Source organism: Mytilus edulis, chromosome 1 (genome assembly GCF_963676685.1).
Source record: "Mytilus edulis chromosome 1, xbMytEdul2.2, whole genome shotgun sequence".
NCBI classification, from domain to species: Eukaryota; Metazoa; Mollusca; class Bivalvia; order Mytilida; family Mytilidae; genus Mytilus; species Mytilus edulis.
In genome coordinates this window covers 96,406,411-96,420,542 of record NC_092344.1, presented here as the reverse complement: position 1 = coordinate 96,420,542, position 14,132 = coordinate 96,406,411, and the positions used below count along the sequence as shown (strand labels likewise).

General features: G+C 32.2%; 1 protein-coding gene across 1 annotated transcript in view; it reads right to left on the bottom strand.

Moving 5' to 3' along the window:
- LOC139516047 (DDB1- and CUL4-associated factor 1-like) overlaps positions 1–8,136 on the bottom strand; it is a 51,350-nt gene extending 43,214 nt beyond the window's left edge. The window contains exons 1-8 of the mRNA XM_071305859.1: positions 8,050–8,136; positions 6,573–6,716; positions 6,112–6,188; positions 3,244–3,317; positions 2,870–2,986; positions 2,104–2,241; positions 635–944; positions 178–314 (exon numbers count right to left, since the gene is read on the bottom strand). Coding sequence (XP_071161960.1) covers positions 178–314; positions 635–944; positions 2,104–2,241; positions 2,870–2,986; positions 3,244–3,317; positions 6,112–6,188; positions 6,573–6,682 — 963 coding nt within the window. The 5' untranslated portion in view covers positions 6,683–6,716; positions 8,050–8,136. The remainder of the gene's footprint in view (positions 1–177; positions 315–634; positions 945–2,103; positions 2,242–2,869; positions 2,987–3,243; positions 3,318–6,111; positions 6,189–6,572; positions 6,717–8,049) is intronic.
- Between the last annotated feature and the right edge of the window lie 5,996 nt (positions 8,137–14,132).

The following is a 14,132-nucleotide window of genomic DNA, read 5'->3' as shown; positions in this document are numbered from 1 at the left end:
AGTGTTGTCAAATCATACAGTTTTGCTTAAACTGTTACTCGGATAATTGTTCGACTGATCAATATGTTTATTTGTGTTTACTAGTAAACTTGTATCTTAATTTCACAAAGTTAGATAATCTACTCCCATTCCAAAATTTTCTATTCTATTGTGTAAATGAAATGACAAGTGACTTACCTCTTGATATTCAGCTAGTGGTGTGAGATACTGTAAAATAAGCCTCTGTTTCATTGATAGTGTTAATGGGCTCATGGAATATGTTCCTATGACATATGGCTGTTGATTAGTCCAACTGCTACCACTTATCTCTGTATCTACAATACAAGTAGATAATTTGTAAACTTATAAGAATTTTAATATTACTGTATTAAGCCATGTAAAATATGCAGTGGTGTATAATACGCACCACTTTTCATCCATCGATTTTTTTTAAAAACAAAATATGAGAAAAGTCTCAAAATGTTTATCAAAAATAAAAGAGTTAAAAAGTAAAAAATAAAAGGTAAAAAAGAAAGGTTGTCTTAAGAACTGTAATGCCGATAGAGATATGAATCTAAAGTCACCTTAACTTTAGATAAAACTTCTTCATAAAACAACAATCTTTCTGTTGTTAAATAAAATAATGTTTACTTACCAAGGTCATAAATTTGCTGTGACCTTGGTGAATTGCTGCCTATATTCCTTTTGGTTGGTGATGGTAATGAACTGTCCCCTTCCACACCATTATCTGTACTTTTATTTGGTGATATCTGGACACTATTGACTCTAGCAGAGAATTGTTCACTGCTACTTGTGGGTACCAGTCCTGATCTACCAGGAGAAGCTGATCCACGAGATTTACCAGAAAACTGTCCAAATGGTCTTTCTATTTGTTTCATCTTTTCTTGGTTCTCCTTTTCCATCTGTGATTTCAATTCATGTAAACGTTTTAAAAGTACTAATACCTGTAAAATATAAGAATTCATACTTTATTAAAATTCAACATTTATTATGATTTTCTCAAAAATATATATTTTTTAAATTATTAGAATAAAAAAATAAAATAGGTAGGTGGATGAATCAGATTTCTAAAGCAATTTTCAACTTTTTTAAATTAAGAGAAAAGATAAAGTTCATTGAACTCCTCTATCAATAGAAAAAAAAATATAAGGGTGCAACATAAATACCCTAGACTGCAGAAAAAACTTATTTATAATTTGCCAAAACTCTGGCAAGGTTTAAATAGTATGTGTAACAGATGTGTTTGTCATTTACTGGATTTTAAAAAAATAACAGAGATATGTCTTGCCTCAATGATATTTTGATAGTAAAATGCAGATGTTACTGCTTAACATGTAAGTTATACAAAATATTTAAAGTCAATATACCATGACTGTGGGGATGGGCCAAATAATCTCCATGGAAATGAGATGTGCCAATCTACATACAACTGCATACAAAATATCATGACCTACCACTAGTTTTTTCCTATAAACTAACCTTATCACATACTAACACACTTTTGACACAAATGCCGGAAACACCAAACCTATGTCTCCCTTTTTGACTCAAGTTAAGACAAAAATCATGTAAATTGTAAACAAATGTGTTGAAAGAGTGGGAAAACCAAAGATTTAACAGATAATCCAAATAATACAACTTTGAAAGCAAAATAGTGCTGTTATCATTTACTAGGATTTTAATGGGTTAAGAGTTGTCTGACCTTTGTCAAACATGAACATTAGCACAGGGTTCTCACTAAGGCGAGTCCATGAGTCCTGGACTCATCAAAATCTGTCTGGACTCACCATTTTCAAAACGGGTGAGTTCACAGATGCATCAAGATTGAAATATTTTGTTTAAACTGAACACAGTTAAACACAAATATCATCATTTTATAGCAATAGTTTAAAAGTGATCTGAATTTAATGTCATTTCATTGCTCTGTTAGGAAATGGAGACTAAAATATTACATTATATTGCAATAAGATATTTTCTTCTTGCTGTTGGACTCATCATGGCTAAAAATGATGAGTCCCTGGACTCTCCTTCAAAAATCCTTAGCGAGAACCCTGTTAGCACAAGTTTGAATTTTAAGACTTTTTTTATCAAAATAAATTTTACCAGGTGGTGATTTTCATCTTTATAGTCTACAGCCACATCCTGTACTTCCATAGCCCCTGCTAGCAGACCTGTGGCATATGATCTCAGGGGCTCTTCTGCTTTCTCTGCCCACGCCAGTAAAGGACGTATTATTCCTTCCTATGGACAATGAGATACAAATTTAGTCTTTATATATTATAAATAGTATGGAAATTAATTTCAGCTAAATTTCCTTTTCCTTTTTAATTAATGTTTAATTAATTATCTGCTCATTTTTAATAACAATTAACAACTAATAAAAATAATATAATCTTAAAATAACAAAGTTTCAAGACTTGGGGTAAAGTTAATAAAAAACTTCAAATATTGCAATTCGAAGATTGTATCAATATTTAAATGAGTGAGAACTCAGGTAAATATAGATTCTACCACTGTATCAGGGATAATACTCGTTAAATTTTTGGAGAAATGTCGTATTGCACTAGATTTGGTGCAGGAATATGTAGACAAACAAAATTTTTCTTTTCCAATGATCTTCAAAATATTTTTTTTTTCTGTGACTTGATTATGCAATGCCATATTTTTTTTTGTGTCACCATAGCAAATTTCAGAGGATTGTAAGAAAAACTTGACGTCATAATTCAAGTCTGACTAATCCAAAGGAGAATTAATATAAACCAAAACAAGTACACATAGATTTATAAAAAAAATCATCCAGTGAAGGGAGTATAAATGAGATAAGAATTAGGGAAAAACAATCACACAACTTATGTATGAATAAACTTACTGTCTCTACAAAGACTATTCCTACTTCTAATCCAGGTAGCACATCTAAAAGCAGACGACAGGCAGCTGTCTGAAGTTCTAAGTTATGATGACCGCCAAGTAAGTAAGAGTTAACCAGCTGTAAAATAGGATCAAAGAATAATTTCTATGAAGTTTCATATAAACAAAAACAAAAATCAGCTTGAATAACCACAATAAAAGCCATCACATATTAAATGAGACTTGTGAAAACAGACTTCTCCAACAGTTAAATATTTTAAACTGTTAAACTGACATTTTTAACTAGATTTCTTTAAACTATTTTACATTATTATCCATGTTGGTATATAGTCAACATAGTCAACACACTAATATTAACATTAAGTTAAGTCATACCTTGTTCATGAAATTATCATTCTTGAAAAGTGCTTTCATTAAATGGCCTAGAGTACAGGTTGGATTAGATCTTCCTACAATTGAAAGAAAATATCAAGGAATCTGCTATAGGTCCATGCTATCTTAATAGACACAGACAGGGGCGTAGCTGCCGTTAGTCACTTTAGGCACGTGCCTACACATAATTTTTCACAAATAATTTTTTTTTCATTAAAAAAATAATAAACAACGTGATCTGTAGATGAAGTTGTCAAAACTCTTTAATTACCGAATGTCATGTGTACACTAGTCTCACGTCCTTAGTGAATGGAATATTGGATAGAATTGAATGTTTTTACGATTTTACCTTAGATAGAAACTATAAACTAGAACTTAATTTGGTTTAGATCAATTCACTTCTAGACTATCAACAAAAACTTGAATGAACCTCAACCTAGACACATGAGTTTTATAATTAGTTGTTGTTAGTTTTCAACTATCATTCCACTTTGTCTTCACCCGACTTGCCAATTTTGGTCTTCCGTTTGGCTGTGCAGGATGTATAAATACACAGTCACGTCTGTTCAGAATGGGGACATTAAATCCGATGCCTAGTTGTAGAGAGAATGCAACTCTTTGAGGAGTTCGTAGTTGGTCTACTGAAAGGCAAAATTCCTGCTCCTATCCAATAATCCCTCATTTTCCAATGCATGGCATTTTTAAATTTCCAGACCTTCGTCCTGGACGACACCTATCACAGGACCTAGCTCCAAGTTGTATTTATTGTAATTTTGTCAATTTTTTTCAACGGTCCTGAACTTGCATAAATATTTGACACTGGATGTAAAAAAATCAATCAATCAAATGGCTTCCAGTAATTTTGAGTACTTTCAAATCTGCGTGCAATGGCCACAATTATTCAAAATTCCTAAGCAGGTAGGGATTTTACAGTCTGAGGATATAAAGAAATACGAATTTCTTGAATTTTGTTAGGCATCGACTATGTCTGTATACATGTTTGTGTGGCTAGGGTGAAGGTTTAAGATTCAAAAAAGAGTGATGGTTGATGTCTAGCCAAAAAGGATAGTTCTATTATATAGTAGTGTTTACGTACCTATTTTTTTATGAAGGATCGTCAATATGTACGTACTATTAATTTAGTTAAACGTATATATCAATCAGAACGGAATAGGATATGATAATACCAAAACTGCTTAATCAAAGGGATACGCTGATTTACGCTGGGCAATGCATATTGTAAATATTTTTTTATATCACAAATTGTACTGCGTTATTTAATTCATCAGTCAGGTGTTATGGTACATTATTCATAATTCTTCGAACTTTTCATCATGTATACATGTATTATAATTATCATGATTAAATAACCAGTAAATTTAATATTTTTGTACATAAAATTTTGCAGCTAAAACGCTGAAAACAGTTTTCAGTCGGGGGGTTTCGCCCCCCTGAATCCCCTACCAGGGCCATGCCCTGGACCTGCTGGGGGCCTAGACTCCCTGCCGATTGGTGCCTACACTTGACTGAATACCTAGCTACGCCCCTGACAGACTATTTTCAGGAAGACTCAATACCAACCAATATTTCTTTATTAAGTGGTCATACTGAATTTCTGTTAATTTTCAAAATGGAATTTGTATTGCACAAAGTACATGTATGTATGAAGGTTTCGAAAATAATAATTTAGCCAGATTAAAATAAATTGCTTAGCTGAGCACAGCTGAATACGACTGCAGATGTCCAACCCTGAAAATGGACACAATATTCACACTTGATACAGGTCTGAATATGGATTGTAATTTAACTTTGGACACAGAATAACTGTATGGCCAGTATCTCAATTCAAATTTCTAATGGAATTTGCAACCACAATTTCCCATTTAAATACATCATATAAGTTTTAAAATATAAAATGACATATATAGTCATGGCTAAAATTAATATTAATAAATAGGAACTGCTAAAAATAAATTGACAGCTAATCAATTCAAGACAGTCATCATTTCTTAATACATAATTTACAAGCAGTGTAAGGGAGGTAATCAAATATTGTTCTTTAAAATTGATTTGGATTACCTTCCTCAACACTTTGACAAAACAGTGACCTAGATTTTACAGAAAGACTCCTGTTGGCAATTTTTTACCTCTTTGTGTTCCTGTACCACCTATGCATGCATTTATGAAAATTATTTATACCTACAGTCACTTCCAGTTGCGTAGTGGACATCAAAAGTTGCCCATCCCCACCTGATTTTTGCTACTTTTCACGTTTATCTGATTTTGAACTCTTAAACGGTTTTCAAAGTGCCATATTTTCATAAACAGACATCTGAGAAGAGTTTATGAATCATGAACTGCTTGGTTGAAGTCCCTGTTATCATGACAGTTCAGCTTGGGCACTTCAAAAAAAGTATTGAGGGTCATATGGGCCATCAAAGAATGGTTGTCGCCATCACCCCTACAGGCGGTTTTTGGGGCTAAAAGGTTAAGCCATAAACCCCCAAAGTCAATCTTAACCATCCCTTTGTAGTATGGAAACTTGTGGTATAATTTCAGAGAGATTTAACACAAGTTATTGTCTTGAAACTACAAAAATGCTTATTTGGGCCCCTTTTTTGGTCCCTAATTCCTAAACAGTTGGGACCATTTAGTCACCATTACCCCAAAAATCAATTCAAACCTTCCTTTAGTGGTTACAAACCTTGTGTTGACATTTTCTATATGCTTATACTAAAGTTATTATCCGGAAACCATTTTTTCTACAAAATGCTGGAGAAATAGTCCTGTGTGTGATAAATTCATTATACGGTTTCCTCCTGACCCCCTACAGATCATAAAGTTAAATAGAATCCATAGGAGAAAATATACCTGGATGTCTATCATCAAAAGGATCTGGGTCCATCTTGTAAAATTCTTCTGTTTCTCTTTCAATAATATCTGATAACCTGTAATAAATAGGCTTATTGAATAAAGTGTGATTACGTGTTAGTTTTAACAGTTTGATATATACATGTATTTCTTTCAATTATCAGTTGAAATTGATTGTATCATTAAAAGTTACACTTAAATTGTATTTTAGTATAATTCATGCAGGTGCAATGTATCTCAACAAAAAAATGAAACTGGTATGATATAATACAATGAACTTGAATCTTTGCTTCAAGACCTGATCATAACCTTTTTCATCTAAGTACACAACTGTTAGATACACAGTACAAAATGTAAGTCAATCTGATTAGTAGTTGAGAAAAGCGGTATATTCAAAAACTCTTAAGAGCGTTTCTCTGTTTTATTGTATATCTACTCAACATATATTAGGTATTCCTTACTTTGTAAGCATGTTAATGATTTCATTGTTGTCAAGTCTGTTACGATATTCATTTGTAATCCATTCATCCAAAAAACCATTAAATTTAGTCAATGAATCTAGGGCAGCCATATCTCTGTTCTACAACACAATGTATATTTCTAACCTGCAAAAATAAAAACAACATATGTTATATATTGTAGCAGTGCTTCCCATGACATACATATAGATGTATAAACAACAAACATCAAATATCCCTTTGTTGGTAGAATCATATTTTTTAAACCACTCACTCAACATGGGAAGAAAAGTGACAGTTCCCCTAAGCACACAAATGATGTTCACTTAAACAAAACCTCTTGAGAGAAATGCATCCAATTCTAATGTTGTCTATAGATTTCATGATAAAAATGAAATGTATAGCAAGAAGAAATCTGTAGTGAACTAAACAAAAAATTAGTATTACTTTAAACATGACAAAACATTAAAATCAAATGGGTCTTTTCTATGTTTGTCTAAACTTCTGATTACAACAGTAGTATTTGTTAAGCTTAGTCAGTATACACACTGCCTTGTAACACAGTGGTCCTGGGCTTCAAGTCCTGGAGAAGACAAAGATGATTTTGTATGAAGAATCATGCTTCTACTTCGACTTCTACCATTTTGCGGCCACCATCAACAAAACTGATTAATTTGCACTGGCACTTATTTCTGTCAATATGGGGTTTACTAAAAAACTTTTGTACGGGTATGGATAGTAAACGACTTATTGACAGAAACAAGTGCCTGTGTTATTTTGTCACTTTTTGGATACACATGTAAATATTTTAGATAAAATTATGTTAACATTTTTTGTGCTATACAAATGTACATTCTACATGTGTATACAGTGAGGTTAAAAACACCCATGACGGTGGTCTAATCGTCTCATGTAGGTGAGTCTTGAAACTTTCAAGACTACCTGCACTGGAGGTGGTAAGTGGTAGTCTAGTCCCTTATTATTCTTGGATAGAACAATTCTTTCCTCATGGTTCTGCAAGTTGGTAATTGGAAACCGTTGATGTTTAAGTTCCAGGATAATGTCTGGTGGAATGAGCGTGTCTTCTGTATATAGGTTCACCATCCCGTTCGAAATTTTCCGAAATGCTCTCCCTGTTACACATAAGTTACATTGAGGGGTTTTCCCAATCTTTTTACCATTATCATTGAATGTCAACATTTTTTTTTACTTGTTATCAGGTGTCAGTTAAAATACTCGGTCCTAGCTTCAACATATATCTTAATATGAATGTAAAAGTATGGTCAATTTAAAATACTGGTAAAGTGAATTTCACAACAACTTTTAGTTATGTTACAGTAACAGAGAAAGTAAGCATTTCAAAGATTACAAGTATGTACAGCATGTGAATAAGTCGACAGTACAACATTTAGTTTGTCTATATATAATTTTCCTGCTTGTTTCACTGAAAACTGTCTCTTATTTATCATGTTTATGCTACCTAAATAACAAATTTCCCGCAATCTTTTTCGTTCATGCTTTATTTTTTTTTTTGAATACGAAAGTAATAGGAAAAGCCATTCTATCGGTTTTCGGATTTTTACCATAAAAATAATTGTGCATTTGGCGGGAATATTTAAAAGTAAGAAACACCTTTTCGAGTCTTAGTTTCGTGTCCACATGTAATCATATATGTCTCTTCTCTTGTGGGATTTTAATAAAGATTAGATAAAATCTTTATTAATGTAAAGATTGTGTTTGTGTTTTTCCTTTTAGCCTTAGGCTTAACTAGGGACCGCCGATTGATGCACCTTAGAGATTTTTTTCTCGCAGTAATACACCTTATCGCTATTCCCGGCTGACCCGTCCGCTTGAACTTTTGACGTCAACGACAATCACTTTTCCATTGTGGCGTCAGACATTTTGTTTTATGACGTCAAAATTTTACGGGAACCTGTGTGATTTCCAGCAATGGCGGACAAATAGCGATAAGGTGTATACTCGCAGTAATATGGCTAAAAATGACCCGTATTCCTTCGATTTACTTACTGAAGGCCGTACTTTGATCTATAATTAGGGAGCTACCATTTGATTTTTATGGGGGGGTCTAGGATGAAATTTGAAAAAAATAGACAGGACAGGAGTTTTGAGTAAAAAAAAAAAAGGCAGGATGAGACACTTGCCAAAAAAAAAAAAGGCAGATAAACTAAAAAAAAAAAAAAAAAAAAAGCAGGACCGAATAGAGTGAAAAATAAAAAGACAGGACAGAGATTACAACTAAAAAAAAATGCAGGACAAAATTTTTCATCCTAGCATTGATCGGCCAAAAAAAGGGGAGTTCCAACCCCCGGAACCCCTCCCTGGATCCGCCACTGACTTGATCTGCTTTAATATTATCGCTCACTTATTACTCCCAAAGTACCATCAAATCATTTACCAAATTTATTATATGGCAGTGGTTATTTTGTAAACTTATATTTGTTCCGCCTAACAGAAGTTCCAATGGAAACTTTGTTATAAACATTGTCACTCATATTCTATACCTTTTATTCCATTAGGAACATATACTGTAATAATTATTCCTATAGAAATAATATTCCAGAAAAAATAACAAGCTTCTCAATACACTAGAATATATTGATATGGGGTTACTTAAGCAACCAAAAAAGCAAAACATATATATAAGTCAATGTGCTTGTTTTTCGAGATATTAGCCATTGAAATTTTGGCGGGGAAAATATTCTCTCTTTATTTTTTATAGCATTATCATTGACAATTGAAAGTTCTCAAAAAGTATTATTTTTTTTTTACATTAGATGTGTTTTCACTATAATACGAGATTCTGATTGGCTACTCTGCAAGCTCGCGTTATTCTTTAAGCAGTTTCATTACACAATAAAATTTATCATTCATGATGACACGAGGCCCCACAATAAAGTGCACAGGTAAATGAAATAAAACTTGATAAAATTCGTGTTTTTATGCTCTTGCTTAAAAAACGTAATTATAAGCATTGAATGCTTCTTTTTTGCCGTAACTTCATAGGGTTGTAAAAGCGTTGACCGTGCGCACATTTTTAGAATGAAGCGCTTAGCGCTTAAGCGCTTCATACAAAATGCTTCGGTCAACGCTTTTTCACCCCAATGAAGTTACAAAAAGAAGCATTCAATTCTCAAATAACTAAGATTTTATAAGACTTTTACAGATGGCTTATAATAATACATGTAAAAGATCCATAAAAAGAAAAATAGGGGGTCAATGGGCAAATTTTTTAAGGCATTCAAATGGATAAAACCATAGGATATTGAGAATCTGACAAAAATCCCAAAACATGACAACCGTCCGAACATCCAGCTTAAAGAGGCACTAGCTACGAAATCTATGAAAAATCTAATATATTTTTTTGCTCTATCATTAATGAAATACAAATAGTGAAATAATAATTCGGCTTGAGCCGCCAGTATGGTTAAATGTTGTCAAAATAAGCCAATAAACATCGATTATGAATAATTCACTTGCAAGTGAATAATTCGACCTCATTGAATCCGTTTTCATGTGAACTTCAATTTAACTCCTTAGCTTGAGATGGATAACACGTGAATTGTATGTGTAAAGTTTTTTTTAAAGGAAAAGAATGTCAACATTGAAAGTGAAACAAAGGTAAAACATTTGATTGACTGATTCGATCCACAAAACATCATTCTTATACAGATAAAAACGACGAAAACACTATTTCCACTATAATATGAAATCAAATAGACCTAGAATAATTCAACAGCACGAGTTGGTTAATCTTTTCATATCTATATTTATGTTTACTTAGCTTATATGGCCATCGGATTACTTTACTTTAGAGGTCAACTCGATAATTAATTAGATGGCGTCTAAATTAAAATACACACTAAACGAAGCGGGTTTAACAGTCTTAACAGGCGCCAACCTACAACCTAACCTGAATCAGTATTGTAACAATGATGTCTATTTTTTTATTATACGATTGACAGGCATTTTTTTTCACGAAATAGTTTTACGTTTACGCGAATTAACCTGTAATTTACATGCGTTTTGATCCTGAGAATAACTTGAATTTTAAGATTTTTTGTTTAAAATTAATTATATTGATAGATAATTTACTATATAATATAATCAAACAAGTGTTAAATTAAGTTTCTTATTCAAACCTTAAAAAGCACTAAACGTACGTCGTGCGAATAAAAAGGTTTAATTAAAATACAGTTTATCTTTCCAAGAAATGAACATTCTAAGTATTAAAACATATCCTGGATTTAACACAGTATGTTATATTGATTGGAACAATATATAATACAGTCCTCGTTGTGAAAAGACTCTTGGACACAGTTGGTATGTTTTGTGCCTTAAATTGGAACAGTCGTCCACATTCTTTTTGTCGCCTTATTTGAATACTGTTATCTTTCTTTGGTTTGATTTTACAGAGTCAGAAAAAGCACATAGAGACTGCAGCCAAAGCCTCAAAACGAGTATTCTTGCGCCAAAATTTTAGAGATTTTAACCGAACAGTCCGAGAACTTTGACAACAGAGATCCATGGTCCGACCAACAGCGGAGTACGCTTCTGCTCAATGAGACCCATACAAAGTTAATGACTAAACAGACTCGACAAAGTACAAAGGGAGAGCCCGTTATGACTGTAATAACTACAGAGACAAAAGCCCTGAACGTGTCACAAACATGATTCAACTTCTTAACTTGGAATCACTATAGACCATCGCCTATTGATCACGTACAAGGCCATCAATATCATGATTCCCATACCAGAAACCGACAGTACTTTAGTAGAAAGTGACAACCAAACCAGACGTTCAAACAGACAAGTAGAGCTACACCAAAACAGAAGTGTACAAACAATCCTTCTTTTCACGCACTATCCAGAATTGGAACCTTCTGCCACACCATGCAGTCATGTCACTTTAATTATACTATGAAAATAAGTTCAGGATACAGTCAGATTATTAAATTGCCAAATATAACACTTTAACAAAAAACATAGAATAATTGACTATGTAAAAACTTTAAAAAGTGCTTCATATCAGCTTATCCATACCCCACGTTATTTACAGTGGGGACAACAGAGATCTCTATGATGTCTAGATTATTCTCTTATATGTCCACACTACTAGCCTATGGTACACGAATAAAAGAATGTATGTACCAGGAGATAAGCAACCATTTTATTATTGCCAGTATAGGTGATATCGGTGAGCAGATTAAACAAATTTTACTTATGTTTGTTTTTTTTTATTTCGTATGTCCGGCCTATTTGTATTACTTAGTATTTAAAAAAAAAAGCAAAAAACATATGAACAAAGAAAGCAGGCAGGTTGCAGGAAATTAAAAGAGGCGAAAATACCAAAGTGACACTCAAACTGTCAAGTCGAAAATAAACTGAAAACACAGTGGCAAAAACAAATTATCCAATGTTCCCTAAATATTAAGCTCGGAGTTGTTTCACTGCATTTAGAGTATTTGGTAATCATTTATATTTTTGTGTATTTAAATTTTCAAATGATGTTAATATATGTCATGTTAATGTGCACTTTCCTGCAATATTATTGGGGTACTTGTGTTTTGATTTTCACAATTAATCCAGCCCAGTTTGCTTGTTACAGAATACATGGTTTTCAAGTATAGACTGTATTTTTAAAAAGCTGGGCATACAAACATGTAATTTAAAAACCAGTATCTACTCTTTCACAAAATTTATCAAAGATAAGCTAGATCTCCATTTCTGGAAGGAAAATAGAAATAAAGTTTTACAATCAGATCAAGGTAAACTTACTACCTATTTTTCCTTTAAAACTCTATTTTGTTTTGAAAAATATATGGATCTAAAAGATTTTAGATTAAGACAATCAATCTGTAAAATTAGAATAAGCTCTCATCCATTAAGGATTAAGACTGATAGATATGCTAAACTTTATGTGAATAGGACACTGAGAAAATGTTTATATTGTACTTTAAATAAAGTTGAAGATGAGATACACTTTGTAACTGAATGTCCACTATATATTGATAACAGAAATGAGTTTTTTACTGAAATTTCTCTAAATTGTAATAATTTTCAATCTTTAGACAATTTTTCAAAGTTTTTATGGCTATTTACACAAGAAAATTTAAATGTGTATAAATGTTTAGGAAAGTATTTATCTCAAAATCTAGAGATAAGGAGAAGTTCAAAAATAATAAATGCAAATTAGCCACAAATATACATATTTTGAGTGGTATATAATTTTAAATGGTATAATTTAAAGATGTAAATTGTATTATCTGGTTCTGTCCTGGCCTTTTATAGCATTTTTAATAGTATCAAACAATGTTGTTTTCCTATATTATATGTCTCTAATTTAATTTATGTCTAATCTTACGTACTTGTATGTAATGTCATGAAAGCTCTTTATAGGGCCCTTTAATTGGAAATAAAATATTCTTATTCTTATTCTTATTCTTATATGGTATAATATGGCAAGCCGTTCTCGTCAAAACTATGTTTAAACCATTTTTCGAAAAATTTACACACTGAGAATTACAATTACACACTGAGAATTAAAAATTACACACTGAGATTTCGTAAAGACGCACTGAGATTACAAAAATGAAAAACACGCACTGAGAATTGAAAATTACAATCTGAGAATTGAAAATTACACACTGAGAATTGAAAATTACACACTGAGAATTGAAAATTACACACTGAGATTTCAAAAAGACACACTGAGAATAAATAAACTGAAAACACACACTGAGAATTTGACATTACACATTGAGAATTGAAAATTACACACTGAGATTTGTGCGCACTTTTTATGCGCACATATCTAATTAGCATATTTAATCTGAATCTATTACAAGCTTAAAACAACTAGGGGACAGAACTCGTTAGTCCTTCGATTTGGTTCCAAATTATTTATAAAAAAAAACTTTAGAAATACAAGAACAAGAAAAACACCCACTTACTCTTATTACAAAATATAACCAAATGGTGAAAAACTTTATTAAAATTATAAGAAAACATTGGAACAATCTGCAAAAAAACAAAGAATGCAGTGAAATGTTTACTCAGAGACATATATGTCTGTTTTACTCAAGTGTTTATTATAGCATATAAACGTAACAAAAATATAAAAGATTACCTTGCGAAATCAGGGTAACAGTTGGAAGACTTTTGAAAAGGGACCCATGCTTAAACGTTTTTAAGTAAACAAAAATCCCGATATACTGGTAGTATGATCTGAATTATAGGCAACAAACTTATGAATATGAGCGATGTTAATATAAAAAAGAAGATGTGGTATGATTGCCAATGAGACAACTATCCACAAAAGACCAAAATGACACAGACATTAACAACTATAGGTCACCGTACAGCCTTCAACAATGAGCAAAGCCCATACTGCATAGACTATAAGTCAGCTATAAAAGGCCCCGATAAGACAATGTAAAACAATTCAAACGAGAAAACTAACGGCCTTATTTATGTAAAAAAAAATTAACGAAAAACAAATATGTAACGCATAAAAAAACGACAACCACTGAATTACAGGTTCCT